General features: G+C 46.7%; 1 protein-coding gene across 2 annotated transcripts in view; it reads right to left on the reverse strand.

The window, feature by feature from the left end:
- Gnal (G protein subunit alpha L) overlaps positions 1–18,515 on the reverse strand; it is a 194,189-nt gene that overhangs the window by 123,610 nt on the left and 52,064 nt on the right. The window contains exons 1-4 of one of the 2 annotated variants that reach the window (XM_045144471.1): positions 12,919–13,087; positions 12,612–12,684; positions 11,294–11,348; positions 11,027–11,146 (exon numbers count right to left, since the gene is read on the reverse strand). In XM_045144471.1, coding sequence (XP_045000406.1) covers positions 11,027–11,146; positions 11,294–11,348; positions 12,612–12,684; positions 12,919–13,060 — 390 coding nt within the window. In that variant the 5' untranslated portion in view covers positions 13,061–13,087. Of the gene's footprint in view, positions 1–11,026; positions 11,147–11,293; positions 11,349–12,611; positions 12,685–12,918; positions 13,088–18,515 lie in introns of those variants that run through there. The other variant, XM_045144469.1, reaches the window with a different exon arrangement.

Below are 18,515 nucleotides of genomic sequence, written 5' to 3' on the forward strand. Positions count from 1 at the left end.
CAAAAGCGACGGTGTTTCTCACGACCCACAACACTTCTGCAAAGAGCCCAACCTTCTCCTCCAGGGAACCCAGCAGCAGGCGTCCAGGTCATGCAACCCAGGCGTGAGCTTTGCAAACAAACACCTTTCTTGTTCAACATTGTACTTTCCTATACCTTGAAGTTTCAAAGACATCATATCCAAGGAATTAAAAAATGGTTGCCTTATATATTCTCTCTCTTTTTAAGAACAAGTGTGATTTTTTAAAAAAAAAAAAGTCTATTTATTTGAGAGAGAGAGAAAGAGCGAGAGATAGATAGACAGACAGACTTTGTGCATCTGGCTTTACATGGGTACTGGGGAATTGAGCCCAGACTTTACCCATAAGTAATCTCCCCAGCCCCTGCCTCACATTTTCTTTAAGCACAACAAATTCTCCAGCAAAGCTGTGTGGTTCAACTTCTAGTATTTTGGTGAAGACTGGAGGTCAATGCTCTGGCTGGTCACTTAGGAAAGGTACGTGGAGTCTGCCTATAAAAGGTACTTGAATCCCTTGGTAATGCAGATGGACAATCTAGGCTGTCCTTGAGACTGCATAAATACCCCTTTTGTTTTGTTTTGTTTTGTTTTCTTGAGGTAGGGTTTCACTGTAGCCCAGGCTGACCTGGAATTCACTATGTAGTCTCAGGGTGGCCTCGAACTCATGGCAATCCTCCTACCTCTGCCTCTTGAGTAGTGGTATCAAAGGTGTGTGCCACCATGCCTGGTTTACCTTGTTCTTTTTTTTTAATTAAAAATAATTATTCATTTATTTGAGAGAGAGAGAGAGAGAAAGAATGGGTGTGCCAGTGCCTCCAGCCACTGCAAACTTCATACACATGTGCCACCTTGTGCATCTGGCTTATGTGGGTCCTGGGAAATTGAATCTGGGTCCTTTGGCTTTGCAGACAAGTTCCTAAGCCACCAAGCCAACCCAGCCCAACACCCAGTTCTTATCAAAATGTTCACATGCTAGTTTCAGCACACTAGCATATCCGGTTGACAGTAAACATCAGCTTTTATTTTAGAAGCACACAGCAATATGCTTTTTACCACATAGAATACAACCAGAATGCTCTTTTGCCTGTCATACTATATACTATATACTACTGGATCTATGTTAGACAAGGTCCTGGGTCCTAACTTATCCCCCTCAGTCATGCAAGGGTTAAAACTGACTGTATACTGAAGGGTTCTAGTACTGAGCTGTACACTCTCAGGTCACTATGGCTGTGTTTGGAGAGCTAAGAGAACCCAGCAACAGCTTCCCCTCTTGAGTAGTTATTGTGGTTTAAGTTTACTAGTGTGGTAAAACGAGCATGTGAATATTTCGATAAGAACAGAACAGAGAGCAAGAGAGCTTGATCACATGCTAAGGGACATTCCCAAAACTTACATATGAATTACCAAGGGAACAAGGTTTAGTCTCTCAGTACTGAGATCTAGCAACAGCTTTGTGACAGAAGAAATACCCTTTGCCCCAAGACAGAGATACCCCTACCCCTCCTGCAGAATGTCTTTCCCATCGTGGATATTAAAGTGTGAGTGCTTTCTGAATTCCAGCGATCTTTCCAAAGGGAATTGGCATTGCAGCTTCTGATAGAAACCACTTAGTAGCTATCTACGGCTTCAAGAGAAGCCCAGCCCCTTAGCTGGCACGTGTGGCCTTTCCTAAGGTCTCTCCCTGCTCTGCTTTCCCAGGTGTGGTTGGTTAATCCCAGCTATGCTGAACCTCAGTCACAAAGGTGCTGCTTTCCTGCCGCTGGGCCTCTGCACCCCATGGGAGCAGAGATCCCGTGCTGGAGAGGATCCCTCCTTACCAGAGAAGGAAGATTCGGTCAGCATGGGGTGCCCTTCATATGCCTGCAACACCTGTGAGGATCTCCAACGTGCCCTCTCTGTTATACCAGCACCCCTGCAGACGAAGGCAAGGCACCGCTCATCTGTTCTCTTTGCGTCCTCGGACACTTAGTGCCCCTGCTGGAACCATTAGTAAAGAAGCAAGGGTTCACATATCCCTTCCCGTAACAACTCCAAGGTCAGAGCTGGGGAGCCTCAATGCCATTGCCCTGTTGACTGCTGCTTGCAGACTACTTGAAAGACAGCCAGCTAGGAAGCCATCTTCAGTACTGCCCAACTACCTCAGGCTCCGCAGATGGCCAGAGAAACCGAACCCACCTCCCCAAGTGTCCTTTCACCCCCGCGTTCTTTATTGTCTCTGTTTTCCTTTCTTAAGCTGGGACCGTCAGACCATCTAGGTCTCTAAGGCCTCATATTCTGCTTCAATACACAAAAGTGTTTTCATTTTAATGCGTGCCTTCTAGAACCCTCTATAGAAGTCAATATGGTTGTCCTGCATCTAAGACGTGGGTGGGTGCCACTTCTGATGAGTGTTAGATTAAGATAGATTGACCTCTTTTTCTTTCTTTCTGATACAGGACCTTGATATGTAGCCCAGGCTGGCCTCAAACTCAAGATGTTTCTACCTCTGGGTATTGTTCATTTTTTTTTTTGAGGGCGGGGGGATGACTTTTCAGAGCCATTCCTTATTTATTTATATAGTTATTTATTAGTTATTTGCAAGCAGAGGGAAACAGAGAAGAGATGGAGAGAGAGAATGGGTGTGCCAGGGCTTTTAGCCACTGCAAATGAACTCCAGATGTGTGTACCACCTTGTGCATGTGGCTTTATGGGAGTACTGGGGAACTGAACCTGGCTTTGCAGACAAAAATCTCTCCAGCCCTTGTTAATTTTAAATTTAAGAACCTATTTATTTGTGTGTGTGTGTGTGTGTGTGTGTGTGTGTGTGTGTGTGTGTGTATGGGTACACCAGGGCAGGCACTACAAATGAATACCAGACACTTGTGCCAATTTTTGCATTGGTCATTACGGGTGGCTTGAGAACTGACCCTGGTCTGGCAGGCTTTGTAAGCAAGCACCTGTAAGCACTGAGCCATTTCTCTAGCTCCCTAATTTTTAAATATTTCTGAAAAAGTTTCTTTGTGTATGCAGGTAAGCACATGTGTGTATGGAGGCACACGGGCTGTGGCACGTATGCGGAGGTCCCAGCACAAGCTTGGAGTGTCTGTATTCTCCTTTTACCTTCTTTTGAGACAGGGTCTTTCATTTCACCTTCCAGCTTGGATTCTTCTGGCCCCGCCTCCCAATGCCTCAGGCTCATTTCTTACATTGCTTCAAGCTTTGTGCGGATGCTGGGGATCAACATTGGCTTCAGCAGGTTTGCAAGCAGCCACCTTTAACTGCGGAGCCAGCTCCTCAGCCCTGTCTTTTTTTTTTTTTTTTTTTGAGGTAAGGTCTAGCTCTAGCCCAGGCTGACCTGGAATTCACTGGCTTAAGTAGGTAGGAAGATCACTGTGAATTTGAGACCAGCCTGAGACTACAGAGTGACTTCCAAGCCGGCGTGGTGGCACATGCCTTTAATCCCAGCACTTGGGAGGCAGAGGTAGGAGGATTGCCATGAGTTCAAGGCCACCCTGAGATGACAGAGTTAACTCCAGGTCAGCCTGGACCAGAGTGAGACCCTACCTCGAAAAACAAAACAAAACAAAACAAAAAACAGAGTGACTTCCAGGTCAGCCTGGCCTAGAGTGAGACCCTACCTCATAAAACCAAAATAAATAAATAAATAAAAATAAAAAAATAAATCAAATACAGATTCTTACATAAGCCACCAGTAGCCTGCTAAAGGTGGTGTCACTGGGGGTGGACCTTTTGTTTGGTCCAACTCTAAGGTGTGTCCAGGGCCAGTGTGAACTCTGGCTGTTCATGTTTGCTGACTGTTGGACTGCTGTGCATGCGAGAGTGAACCAGCCTCTTTCATCATAAGAGAACTTCCCCCAGGTTCTGTAAGCTTGAAATAACCCTTTTCCTCTCATAGCCTGCTTCAGGGGTTTGTCCCAACAAGGAAAAGTAATTACAAGGTGCCCGGACAGAAACCATCACACAGGATGCTGGGACAGCATACGGGGATGGAGCTTCGGTGCCTGTGGAGATCATTATTACTGGTGTATAGTGTGGCCTCAGACTGACTGATAAAAAAATATCCAGAAGACAAAAACAGTAGCAGGCTGGAGAGATGGCTCAGCAATTAAGGCACTTGCTTGCAAAGTCTTAACGATCTGGGTTCAATTCCCCAGTACCCACATAAAGCCAGATGCACAAAGTGGTACAAGCATCTGGAGTTTGTTTGCAGTGGCTAGAGGCCCTGGTGTGCCCATTCTCTCTCCCCTCTCTGTTTGCAAATAAATAAATAATTTTAAAAAGCAACAAAAAAATAGGAGCTGGGGGTGGTTAAGTGGTAGAGTGCTTGCCTAGCATTTGTGAGCCCCAGCACTTGGGAAAAAAAATGTAATTTAAGCCTGGGATGGTGGCCTAGGCCTGTAATCTCAGCCCTGGGGATGTGGAAGCAGGAGGCCAGCCTGGGCTACACACAGAGAGCTTGCCTCAACAATCAAGATCAAACTAATTACACGGGCAGGTGCAGCTGAGATTCAACATGTTCCCTATGATCCCAGCTCCTGTCAGTTTGTTATCTGGACCCTCTCTCCGCCAGCTGCCTTGCTTTCCCAGGGGTTTCTTGTGTCACAGTGGAGAAACCCCACCACTCAAGCCTTCCTGCTCTAGATGATGTCTCTCCATCCACAGTGGCGCAAAGTGACGAAGTCTGCCTTCTGGGACCTTGCCCAGTCCACTGGTCATCCTGCACCTAAATCTTATCACAGTAACAGTCCTGGCACTGTTGATCTGGAAACTCTCAATGGGTTGCAGGGACAGTAACTCCTGCTCCCTGGGTTTATGTTGGTAATAGAATTATGAACTTGTCAATTTAGAAAAGCTCAGGGGGGTGATGACAGAACACTCACTGACAGGTCAGACTGTTTTTGCTTTGGTTTTCCCTCCCTCCCTCCCTCCTTCTCTTTCTCCTTCCCTTCCTCTCTCCTTCCCTCTTTCCCTTCTTTTTATTTTTTTAGCTTTTATTTTTTTAAAAGTATTTTATTTATTTATTTGACAGAGAAAGAGAGGGAGAGAGAGAGAGCGAGCGAGAGAGAGAGAATGAGCGCACCAGGGTCTCCAGCCACAGCAAACGAACTCCAGACACATGTGCCTCCTTGTGCATCTGGCTAATGTGGGTCCTGGGGAATCGAACCTGGGTCCTCTGGCTTTGCAGGCAAACACCTTAACTGTTAAGCCATCCCTACAGCCCAACTTTTATGCTTTTTTGAACCAGGGTTTTACCATGTTTTTCAGCAGCCCTAGAACTTGATAGGTATCCCAAGCTGCTCTTGAACTTACAATCTTTTGGCCTCAGCCTCCCAAACTCTGGATCACTGGTGTGCATATCATGAGTTCTTATTCAGCCTCATGCGTCCTCTTCCCCTTAAAAATCTAAAAAAGCCCGAGGAGAGGGCTCAATGGGTAAGAGCGCTTGCCGTGCAAGCATGAGGACCTGAGTTCAATCCCACATTAAATGCCGGAATAGCCACACATGCCTGTGACTCCAGTGATGGGGGGGGGGCAGATACAGGTGCGTCACTGAGGCTAGCCAGTCTAATAAAAAAATGGGGAGCTTCAGGTTCAGTGAGAAATTCGGCCGAAGAGTGATCAAGGAGGCCACTGGACATCTTCCTCTGGTCTCTGCACACACATCTGCACACAGCACACACACACATCACATGCTGTCCAGGCCTTTAATCTCAGCACTCAGGAGGCAGAGATAGGAGGATTGCTGCGAGTTTAAGTCCAGCCTGGGAATACAGAGTGAGTTCCAGGTCATCCTGGACTAGAGTGAGACCCTACCTGGGAAAACAACAACAAAATCTAACAAGCCACAATTTAAAAACCATTAGTACAATATCCACATCTGAAAAAGATAAATCACTTTAACAGTGATTTAGTTTAGAATTATGTTGAAGGGACTTTTTGAGGAGGAGGAGGAAGATACCATAACGTTTTTCCTATTTAATAAATGAGCTGATCTACCTTGTATTGAAACTGTATGCTAAGACTGTTTTCTGTCTCTTTCTTTGTAGATGTGCTGAATACTGTACAGAATCTGATGTCAAAAACATGGTGCCAACTAGAAAGGATTCCTGGATAAGTCAAGTCCCAAGTCAAGATGATTTAAAGTTTGCTTGGAATCATGAGAAAAAAAAAAACAACTATAATTGGGAAACTTCAATTTATTATTTGTAGTGAAGGCCAGCACTTTTTCCTTTCTATTGTGATTTATACTTCATAAAGTACCTTTGCATTTATCTTTTTTGAAATTAAAATTTTCATTTTGGAGCTGGAGAGGTGGCTCAGCAGTTAAGGCGCTTGCCTGCAAAGCCCTACGACCATAGTTTGATTCCCCAGGACCTACGGAAAGCCAGGTGCACAAAGTGGTGCACGTGTCTGGAGTCCATTTGCAGTGGCTGGAGGCCCTGGCATATCCATTATGTCTGTCTCTTTTATCTCTCTCTGCTGGAAAATAAATTAAAATATTTAAAAATTTCATTTGCTCCAGCATCAAATTATCTCATCAGTTAGCCGTAAGGACCGCTGGAGTATTGTTCGCTTCTGACATGTGGCATATTTAGCTTGTGGAGTGCACACTTGTACCACTTAGGCTCTAGGTTGCAAGAACTTCAACCCTTCTCATGGTTCATTATAACCATGAACCACCAACAGCAGGTGGATCAGTTTATGGAAATTTCCTGAAAGTTGCCAATTTGTTTTAAACCCTCTGCATCTGCCCACCTCCCTGCTTTCTTCTTTTTTTTAAATTTTATTTATTTATTTATTTGAGAGTGACAGACACAGAGAGAAAGACAGATAGAGACAGAGAGAGAGAATGGGCGCGCCAGGGCTTCCAGCCTCTGCAAACGAACTCCAGACGCGTGTGCCCCCTTGTGCATCTGGCTAACGTGGGACCTGGGGAACCGAGCCTCGAACTGGGGTCCTTAGGCTTCACAGGCAAGCGCTTAACCTCTAAGCCATTTCTCCAGCCCACCTCCCTGCTTTCTGCACCTGCCCTTTGCCCTCTGCCCTCCCTGCTGTCCAACAGTGGTTTGAGCCCTTTATGTCCACTGTCCCATCCATTCCATTCTGCTTTTTGACGAACCAGACTCCTTCCTCCATAGTTTCATTTTCCCCCTGTGCTTTACCAGATAATTTCAGTCCATGGGCTTCTGCATTCTACCACCTGAATGTAACCTCTCTGGTCTCTCCTACTCTTCTGGTGTTGTTTTCTCAGCATCTTCTTCTCAACACCTACTGGCTTGTCCTTGTCAAGGTCACTGAGGACCTTCAGGTTGCCGAAGCCACATTCCTTTAATGTCCACTTAGCCTCACTTGCCCCCAGCATCCCCACCACGGAGGTTTCTTTCCATCCTGCCTGCCTCTTCCCGGGACCTCCTCACCGCTGCGCTGCCTTTCCCAGCCTCATTGGTGCGCCTCCACGCTTTCCTAGACAGCCACTTGGCTCCTTTAAAATACGATTTATTTTAAACATTTTTATTGACAACCTCCATACATAGACTATATATCAAGATCATAATCCCCTCCCACCATCCTACCTTTCCTCTCTCCCTTACTTCCGTCCCACTGAATCCCTTCATCTTTCCAACTAGTCCCTCTTCAATTGTGACATCATCATTTTCTCCTCTCCTATCATTCAGGTCTTGTGTAGGTAACGCCAACCACTGTAAGGACATGAATGTCAAGGCCACTATGTGTCTGGTAGAGAGTACTGCAAAGCACTCCTACTTTTCCTTTGGCTCCTTCATGCTTTCTGCCATCTTTTCTGCGATGATCCTTGATCCTGAAATGGCTCACCTGCTAGGTGGCCTTTGCACCAAAGACCCTCAGCTTTCTCTCCTCCGTGCTCCAGACCCACATATTTAACTAAATAGCACATTACATTTGATGCCTTCATTATGGTGCTCAGGAATAAAAAATTCTCAAACCTTCTTCCCTCCAACCTGTTTCTATCACCTATGCAGAAATTCAGGCTCAACATCCACAGCCAAATATCAGACAATCTGAATGGCTCCTTTACCCAGATAAATCCCCACTCAGGTCATTTTTTCTGTATCTCCATTGTCTCCATTCCACACCAAATCAGCCCATTATTTTGCATCTGGATTATTTCAGTCAACTCTAAAATGGTTGCCTGATTTCAACTCTTGCCTCCTCCAATATCCGTTCTCCACCCCCAGCCAGTGTGACGTGGATAAAACAACTGCCCAGTGTCTCTGCTCTCCAAAGCCCTTGCATGTCACACACGCTGGCCCACAGGCCCGTATATCTGGCGTGCTCCTCTCCACAGCGACCCTGAGCTCACTGGCACCAGCGCTGTTTTCGTCCCTTGTTTAGGTTGTAACGCAATTTTGTAGAATTCAGATAGTTCAAATGAAAGGCAATGCAGAGTGCTTTAAAAGTGGTAGTTAGAGGAAATTCATAAGCTATGTTTAATTTATTCTTTTGACTTTCCCTTCTTAATTTAAAATTCAAAATTATTATTTTTGTTCTAGGAAACCAGCCCAGGGCTTGTGCACCCTAAGCACCACCCAAGTCCCAAAAAATTACTTTTCTGTGATAGAACACATTTTGTTCAGAAGTTATATTGCTGGGGCCTAGCATGTGAAAGACTTAGTTCCATATACAGTACTGCAAGAAAATAACATTTTATACCCATAGGAAAATAAATTCAAGACCCTCAAGTCATTGGTTGGGGTCAATGACAGACTTTCTTAAGGATCCAATCTCAAAAAAAAAAGTACTTGATATAGTACTATCATGTTTACTATTAAAGTATTTGACTTAGCTCCATTCTTATGATGTTTATAAAGTACACACCCCTTTAAGTAAAAGTTAATTTCCAAATACACCAAACATCATTAGAATTTGCCAGAGATGTGCCTTGATATCATTCTCTGAGAGGGTCATAATCGTATGCACCCAAGAACTATACAAGTAAATAAAATAATTTTTGAATATTTCCAAGTACTATGAAATAAATGTCTCTGAAGATGCAGTGTATATTAGAATAAAAATAGCATTTTCAGAGTGAATGCTATGTATTTAACATCAAGTTCCTTATTTATATAGGTCAAGGTTTATTACAGATAAAACATTTTCATTTCACCTGGGGCACAGACATGTAAAACAGCATAATGATAGAACTTAAAAAAAAACCAGCACAACTGCCCCCCCCCCCAAAAGCCTGGGCTTCCAAACTGCATTGCTATCACATTTGCAATATGCTGCTGCCAAACCCTCTTGTACTTACTTGGTGGAGAACTAGTTATGGGTCATGATAATCATTTTAAAGTAACCTTGATAGGTGTGGAATTGTATGTACTTAAAGGAAATTATTTCTTATGTTTTACATTTTTATTCAAAATATATAGGATTTAATTCAAGGGCTACTTTTACGAGTTAAGTGGATGCCTCTGGTAATATGTGAGAAGTCTAGATTGCTTCTGAATTTTAGAAGGAATAAATCACCTGTGAGCATGTCACAAAGAAGGGAAAAAAAAAAAAGAAGTGGAACTGAATAATAAATCTGAATTTCTCACCACATACTAAAATAACTTTAAAGGAAAATATTTAGGATATATGAGATCTTTTATAATGACTTTTGGCAAACATGACAGCCCCATACTTGCCTATAAATGTCCACACCAGAGACTGAATGGGAGAGTCACTCTGATTTCAACCAAGACTGTAGTTTTGGGTGATTTCTCCAAGTTGCAAAAAGTCACAGACAGCCGAGTATGGCGGCGCACGCCTTTAATCTCAGCACTCGGGAGTCTGTGGTAGGAGGGTTGCGTGAGTTTGAGGCCACCCTGAGACTACACAGTGAATTCCAGCCCAGCTTGGGCTAGAGTGAGACCCTACCTTGAATAAACCAAAAAAGTCAAATTTAAAAAAAAAAAGCCACAGGCAAAAGGAGAACCTCCGGCAGTTCTAGTGAGTACCAGGAGTCTTCTCAGTGTGGCTGAAGCATCCGGCTACCGTTCACTGGCCACGCCGCCCCTTTCCCCCTTTCCCAGCCACCCATAAGTGAAGATGCCACCCAGAGCTAGCGTGGCCTGTGCCAGGCGCTGCCACCCTTCTTTTAGCCTGGGTGCCACCGTTAACGCTTCTGAAATTCTAGATGTGACACTGGCTATGCTGGGATGTTTATCGGATGCTAAAATCACATAAAGGATGCCATTAAAAGCTTTAGGAACGGTTATCATTATCCGCTGTCCTGACACACAGCCCGCGGGATGTGGAGCTCTGTGACCAGGGGGTGGGGACAGCAGGTGCATCAGGCCTGGCAGTCAGAGCAGGGCTGGGCCTAGTGACAGTGACTGGTGCACAAGCTGCCACTGGAAGAGAGGATGGCCACGATGCAAAGTGTCTGCAAACCACAGTGCCAGGCGGGAATACTAAGACATGACCACTGCCACAAACATAACGTTCTGAGAATTTTTTTTTCTTTTAAACCTGCTTCTTCAACTTATGAACCACTATTTTAAAGAAATATCAACAAGCAGCAGCTAGTACTGATCTCACTTAGTCTTTGACACAGCAGTGATGCTCGGTGAGGCAGCCCGCGTCACTTACAGCACGCATCCTCCCTCTCGGTGATCAGACGGGCGCAGCCTAGGAATAAGCCAAATTCCGCCCTTTCTGTTATTCCCAAGGGGGCAATTATACAGCGTGCGCTTCTCTCTCTACTCGTGTGATTTCTACCCTTGTGTCTGGAACAGCACTTAAAAACCATACAGGGAAAAAGCACGGCCAATACTTCTGAAAGGTACGCTGTCTTCCTGATTATCCACAACCCATACATGCACGAAGGCATTTCTTACAGCCCTGCTGTTTTTAATATTTATAACAAGCATACATATTTTCACAGAGTTAGCAGTTATAAGAGCCAGACTTTCAGAACTATCACTGGTTCTCAATAAGCAGCCTCTCATTATCTAAAATATTTCAGTAAGAATTTCCTTACCTGGGAATATTCAAAGTCAGTGATAGGGGCTATGCTCTTGATGTAATCTGATCGAAACTGGTTTTCAGGGTTGGCCAGTGGGACTGGGGGTATGATTGTGCTCATCGCTGAGACAATTGTCTAAAATAGGAAGAAGAAAAAAACAAAACAAACAGAAACATAATTTGAAGTGGCTCCATGCCTGATAACCTGAAATATATAATTTCTGTCTACATAGTTTGAGCACTTAACATTCCTAGTGAATAAACATTTAGAACAAGTCCTTACCACAATAGCATCTTTGACATTTTTCCTGATGTCCAGAATTTTTTGCTTCTTTTCCCTGTGTTGAAAGAAAGTTGTTATTAGTTCAACCCACCTTGCAGGGATAGATAAGAGTCAACTGGGTAAGACGTTAAGTGTCCATTATAGCACTGAGTGGACTGGTTTCACTGGAGGTCACTACCAGCCCCCCCCAAAGAAAAACAGTATCTGAAAAATTACTATCTGGGAAATGAAAACACCCCTCATTCATGCCCGCAAACATAGTTTATAGCTCTAAGCAACGATGCAAGTCACAAACTTTACAAAATGACTATGGCTATCGCATAGAAATATGGCTGTACTGGTAGTCTGCAACCTATCTGTGTGTTGATAGCTATAAATTGAAAGAGATGTAGGCCACGATACTGTAGAGAAAGAATATGCAGAGAAAGAATATGTTTATAGCTGCAGATCCCCGTTCATGGATGAAAGACGCTGGGGAAGAAACTGCATCTACCCTGATGCTGTACAGGGCTGTGTCGTCCTCATCATTTCCTAAACCATGCAGCATTACAAATATTGATAGGGCATCTACATCGCAGCAGGCACTTTGAGTGAGCTAGAGGTGATGCGAACTCTACTGAAGGATGTTCATAGGTCATATGCAGTGACTACACCATTTTGTGTAAGATTCCAGCATTCTTGGATTTCGGTACCAGTTCTCCTCACATATAGACGAGGAATCAAAGGCAATGAGAGTAACGTGAACGTTACAGACCAGTACCCCCATGAATACTTGTTCTATTTTTTTTTTCCAGGTATAGCCTCATTCTAGCCTAGGCTGACCTGGAACTCGCTCTAGTTCCAGGCTGGCCTCGAACTCACAGTGATCCTTCCACCTCTGCCTCCTGAGTGCTGGGATTAAAGGTGTGTGCCACCATGCCCAGCCACCATATTTTGTGAAGCAAGTTATTTTTTTTTTTTCAAACTAGACACTGCCAAGAAGGGGTTGTCCAAATTCATTGGCAAATTTCTAATCTGCCACCTCCTCGAAGTTGGGGTTCTATTCAGTTATCGAAAGAGCCATTTAGAGCCCAGTGTGGTGGTACCCGTCTTTAATCCCAGCACTAGGGAGGAGAGATTGGTGAAGAGCCCTGTGTTCGAGGTCAACCTGAGACTACATAGTGAATTCTCCAGGTCAGCCTGGGCTAGAATGAGACCCTACCTCCAAAACCAAAACAAACAAACATACACAAAAGAGCTATTTGGAGAAAGCACTTCTGGGAAGAGAAATGGCAGTTTGCATGTAGTTGGAAATCAAATCTAAATTGAGAAGCCTTACTCAGGGTTGAATCCGTTGACGTGCAGGATCCTCATTTGTTTGACAATAGTGCTTTTCCCAGACTCTCCAGCCCCTGCGAATAAATAGGAAGAATGCGGTCAGCTGTGTCCTCCTAGCGTGCCACGTCTTTTGCTACCAGAAGTGTGTCCTCCTTCCCTTATGTGGGACACAACAGTCCCTGGCCACAGGAGTTCGCCCAGGCGGCGGCGATGGGGGAGTCTGGGTTCCGGGTGGTGCGCACACGGGGCCGGCCAGGCCAGGGCCTGGTGATGCCCGCTCTCAGGGCTGTGCGCCCCTCCGGCCTTACCCAGTAGCAGCAGGCGGTGGGTGGCTTTGTAAGCCAGCCGCTCTTTCTGTAACTGCTTCTCGATCTTTTTGTTGGCCTCGCGTCGCTCTTTCTCGTCGACGCCCTGGTCCTCCGTTGTCTTGCTGTTGCCCAAACACCCCATGCCTGTGCGCTCGGGTGGAGGAAGGCGCGCAGAAGCGAGCGGGCGAGCGAGCGCGCGAAGGGACAGGGAGAGCGCGCTGAGCGGCGACGAAGTGCGGCTCCCGCGACGGCTCCTCGCCTGCCCGCTGCGGAGAGAGATGCTCGGGGTGTTCCGATCGCCACGGGCCTCTCCCTCCCTCTGCCCACCGCACACTCCCAGCCAAAAGTAACACGCGCGGAGGAAAGTCCTTTAAAAAAAAATTTTCTGGATAAATAGCGTCCGGGGCCGGGAGATGCGCGCCGAGGGCGCCGGGCTGTGCGCGGAGACAGTCGGCCTGGCGCTGCGCTCTCGCCGAGTCTCCGCGCGCCTCGCGGTACCGCCCCGCGGGGACGCCGAGGGGGCGGCGCGTCGGCCCGGTGCCGGGTCCCCGCCGGGATGGTGGCAGAGTGCGGCCCGGGGAGTCCTAGAGCGGCCACTGGGTCCACGCCAGGCGCCTGTGGTCACCTGCGGGGCACACAGGTCCCACGGGAAGGAGAGAGGGGAGGGCAAGGGGCGCTGGCTTTGGGGCAGTGGACAGTTGGTCCCCCGGGTCTCCGAGGAGGCGCTCGCGGCCGAGGTGGGACGGGGATGGGGGGCGCTTACACGCTGGCCCCTCGCGTGGGCACCGCGCCCGCCCGCCCCGCAATCTCTGGCACCCCGCGCCCGCCCGGAGTACGTCTGGGCGCGCGCTCCGCGCTCCTCGCCGCCGACGCCTCCCAGCTCCCCGGGGCGGGCGAGGACTCGCGCGGGATCGTGCATATTCTGTCAGGGAGGAGGATCGATGGAGAGAAAGCCCCCCTCCGCCAGTCAGCTTCTAGACTCTTCCAGCTCACCCACGCCAGCCACCTCTCCAGCCTGTCTTTGTACCTCCAACCCCCGTTTCTTCTTGGCAGTTCTTGAACAGCTCCACTATACTTTTTCTAGAAGATTCTATACCTTGGAACTTGATCTAGAGGCAAAAGAACACAAACGAGGGGTAGGAAACCGGCACCTGTTGGTCCTTTGTTGTGACTGGGGATGGGCGCCCACTTTCCTTGGATTAGTTAGGGGCTGTTTGTTCGCAGGGCAGGAATTGGGCACGAGGTGAGTAGGTCCAAGGCTTCGGCTCAGGCACTGAACCATGGAGGTCAGGCGTCCTGTAGACCACGACAAGCTGATGACAGTGTCTGGGGCCACTGGGCACCAAGTTCTGCCAAACCTTGCTGAGCTGTCTGCAGGCCTTCACTTTTTCCTGCAAGTGCACATCTTCCTTTGCTCTCAGTATGGCCTGTCCCTGTCCCTGACAGCAGACAGCAGCTGGATTTCTTTACGTGGTCACTCAGCCCGGTCCTGGTCCTCTTGATCCTGGTTCCTTCTGCCTGCCTTGTCATCACTTGCCGCAACCTCAAGTTTCACAAGCCTTTCCCCACAAGTGTGCAGACACTTATAATAATAAATACCCTCTTCTCCTTAGTTCCGCCACGTTGTACCTTTCCTGACTTCTGTTCAGCCCTCAACCCTGTTAGTGGCCTATTATCCTGAACGAAGACTATCCTCTCCAGGATCACCCCGCCTGGATGAATTCTAGGCTTTCTGCTTTGGCCTCTGTGAGGCCAGCTCTGATTCCTTCCTTGGGTCCTAGCCTTTGGCCCAGATCACATGGCCCTTTCGCTTGGTTAACCTCCTCTGGCTGGTGGGCCTCAGCTCAGACCCAGCTCTGCCTTTCTCGCTGGGCGCCAGGTGGGCTTTGCTGTCAGTTCTAAGAGACCCAGCCTGGCTCATCCTCACAATCCGCTCACCATCCATCATCAACCCAAACACGTGCCCATCCTTCAAGCGGTGCTGGTTTCCAGGGACTGAGCTTGTCCTGCACCTTCAACCTACTGCCCTTCCTTTACTCTTTGGATTTTCCAAACCAGAGAGATGGGAGTCCATCCTTTGGTCTTCTTTTTTTAAATAAAATATTTTTATTTATTTATTTGAGAGAGAGAGAGAGAGAGAGAGAGAGAGAGAGAGAGGGAGAATGTATTGGTGCATCAGGGCCTCTTGCCATTGCAAACAATCTCCAGACACAAGTGCCACTTGGTGCATCTGGCTTTACGTGGGTAGTGGGGGCCATGAGGATTTCAGGCTTTACAAGCAAGCACCTTTAACTGCTAGGCCATCTCTCCCGGCCCTATCCTTTGTCTTCCTGCAAACACAAAAGTTACTATGTCTTGCTGAACACTTCCTAAATATGTATTCTGTCCTGTCCACGCCACTGGATGCATTGCTACTCTTCTCCTTTTGGAATACTTGTGGTCCCTCCCCTCAGCCAACGCCTAGCTCCCCTCTACCTCTCTTGTAGACCCATTCTCATGCTTTCATAGAGCCCAAGTCCCTCCCTTGCTTCATCACATGGCAGGCAGTGGTTTGTTTCCTGCTCTGCCAGAACGAGAGGGTGGGTGCCTTGGGTGCCGGGCTCAGTGCCGCTCTGTACCTGACACCCCTGTGCCTTGAGCAGTGCCTGAGTCAGAAATAACCTCTGGACATTTACGTGAACGAAGGAATTCATTAAACCCAGGGCAAGGATTAATCGAAGTGTAGATAGCTTCATGACCACTCTTTAAGCTCACAAGATAGTTCTACAGTGTAGCACTATGTCGAAAAATAAATGCTTTTTCTAAAAAACAAAAACAAAAGCTCATTCTTTTTGACACAGGTAGAAACATGGTGTCATGTTCCATCTTGAGCTGGGTTAAAAGTTTTGCTTCGGTGGAGGAAGGACTATTGAGTATTGTTGCCTCAACTGCGGGTGTGCTAACACATCGATTCCCATGGGGTAGTATCGAGCCAGCAAGTTTATGAGGATCTCTCTCTCCCTCCCTGTCACCCCCCATGCGTTCATGTGTCTGTGTGTGTGCATGTGCCTGCACACGTGTGTATGTGAAGGCCAGAGGCTAACATCAGATGCCTACTTCATTTGTTCTTCTCTTTATTTATTGAGGCAAGGATTCCCAAGTGAACACAGAGCTCTCCAATTTAACTAGCCTAGTTAGCCAGATTGCCCTTGAAATCCCTTGTCTCTGCCTCCTAAGCACCGGGATTGCCCATGGGCTGACATTCTTGCCTGGCGCTTATGTGGCAGCTGTGGATTTGAACGCAGTTCTCTGCTTGTATAGCAAGTACTTTATCCACAAAGCCATCTCGCCAGCTCCAAGAATTTATTGCTTTTTAAAAATTGTCTAGATTTCTTTGTATACAATTATATTTATTTTAGTTCCCTTTAGCTCATCCACTGAGCTAAATCCCTAACCCCAATTATATTTATTTTAAAAAAGAAAAGGTAAAAGATCTGAGATCTTTAAAAACGTTTTGACAGATTTCATACATGTACATTGTGTATTTTGATCATAACATCCACTTTATATTCTTTTTTATCATTGGTAGTTTCTTGTTTTAAAATATTTTATTTATTTGAGAGATATATAGAGAGAAGTAGAGAGAGAATGGGCATGCCAAGGTCTCCAGCCACAGCATATGTGCCACCTTGTGGATCTGATCTTACATGGGCACTGGGGAATCGAACCTGGGTCCTTAGGCTTTGCCAGCAAGTGCCTTAATGGCTAAGCCATCTCTCCAGCCCCCTTCACATTCTTTTGTTCTCCCTCCTCTATCCCCCTTCCACTGAAACCCTTCTTTCCAACTAGTCCCTCACGTATTTCGATGTCTCTTTTTGGCCTTCCTCCACCATCTGTAAAGACATGTTGGTGTGCCCAGTGTCGCGCGGGTCCTCTGCAGGTAAAGATGGCCACTGTGAGGTCCTGAGTGCAACAGCTGTTTCTGTGTCCCGAAGGCTGCTTTTCAAAGCACTCCTCTCCATCCTGTGACTCTTCCATTCTTTCAGCCATATCTTCCACAGTGTTCCGCAAGCCTTGGCGGGTTGTGAGAGAGATGTCTTGTTTAGCGCTGAGCTCTCCACTGCCACCCCTCAGCCCTTTGATGAGTTTTGAGTCTCCCAGTAGCTACTGCCATCTGAAAAGGGAAGTTTCTCCATCCCAAAGTGAGAGTGGCACTAATAACTAGGCTCATATATAAAAATATTTAGAGGACAATTTGATGGGCACAATAGATCCATTTGGCTAAACAGTAGTAGCAGCTCCATTCTCTCACTCCTGGGCCTGTGACCTTCCCAGCTGTAGGCTTTTGACTAGGTTTTCAGTGCCAGGCATGGATTCCCTTCCACAGAGCAGGCCTCCAGTCCAGAGAGCAACTGCGTACCCTTCTAACAGACATGCTACTATCGCACCTGCAGGCACATCTTGCCTTTCTGGCCAGTTAGATGCCAAGATTCCTATAAATTATTACAATAAACTGGGCATGGTGGTTGTTGCAGTCTGGTCCGCATTGCTGTGAGAAATCACCCAACCAAAAGCAGCTTCTGGGAAAAAGAGATTTATTTTGGCTTACAGGCTCGAGGGGAAGCTCCACGATGGCAGGGGAAAACGATGGCATGAGCAGAGGGTGGACATCACCCCCTGGCTAACATAAGATGGACCACAGCAACAGAAGGGTGTGCCAAACACTGGCAAGGGGAAACTGGCTATAAAACCCATAAGCCCGCCCCCAACAATACACTCCCTCCAGGAGGCATTAATTCCCAAATATCCATCAGCTGGGGAGCTAGCATTCAGAACACCTAAGTTTATGGGGGACACCTGACTCAAACCACCACAGTGGTGCATGCCTTTAGTTCCAGCACTCTGGAGGCAGAGGTAGGAGGATCACTGTGTGGTCAAGGCTAGTCTTGAGACTACATAGTGAATTCCAGGTTAGCCTGTGCTAAAGTAAGACAAAAACCCAACAACAGGGGCTGGAGAGATGGCTTAGTGGTTAAGATACTTGCCAGTGAAGCCTAAGGACCCAGGTTCAACTCCCCAGAACCCACATAAGCCAGATGCACATGATGGTGCATGTGTTTGGAGTTCGCTTGCAGTGGCTAGAGGCCCTGGTGTGCACATTCTCCCTCTCCTCTCTCTAATAAACAAATACAGAAACAACAACAAAAATTTAAAAAAATGTAATAGAAGGGAGCAAAATATATCTCACAAAAATATATCGCAGGGGGGCAACGACTGCAGAGTTGGCTTAGCGGTTAAGGCATTTGCCTGAAAAGCCAAAGGATCCTGGTTTGATTCTCCAGGACCCATGTAAGCCAGATGCACAAGGGGGCTCATGCATCTGGAGTTCTGGAGTTTGTTTGCAGTGGCTGGAGGCCCTGGTGCACTCATTCTCTCCCACTCTCTTTCTCTCTCTCTGCCTCTTACTCCCAAATAAATAAATAAAACATATATATACGTACATATACATATATATATATATATATATATATACATACATACACACACACATGTACATACACATACACACATACATATATACATACATGCATACATATATGGAAAACTAGGTTAGAACC

The sequence above is a fragment of the Jaculus jaculus genome, chromosome 2, assembly GCF_020740685.1.
Source record: "Jaculus jaculus isolate mJacJac1 chromosome 2, mJacJac1.mat.Y.cur, whole genome shotgun sequence".
Taxonomy (NCBI): Eukaryota; Metazoa; Chordata; class Mammalia; order Rodentia; family Dipodidae; genus Jaculus; species Jaculus jaculus.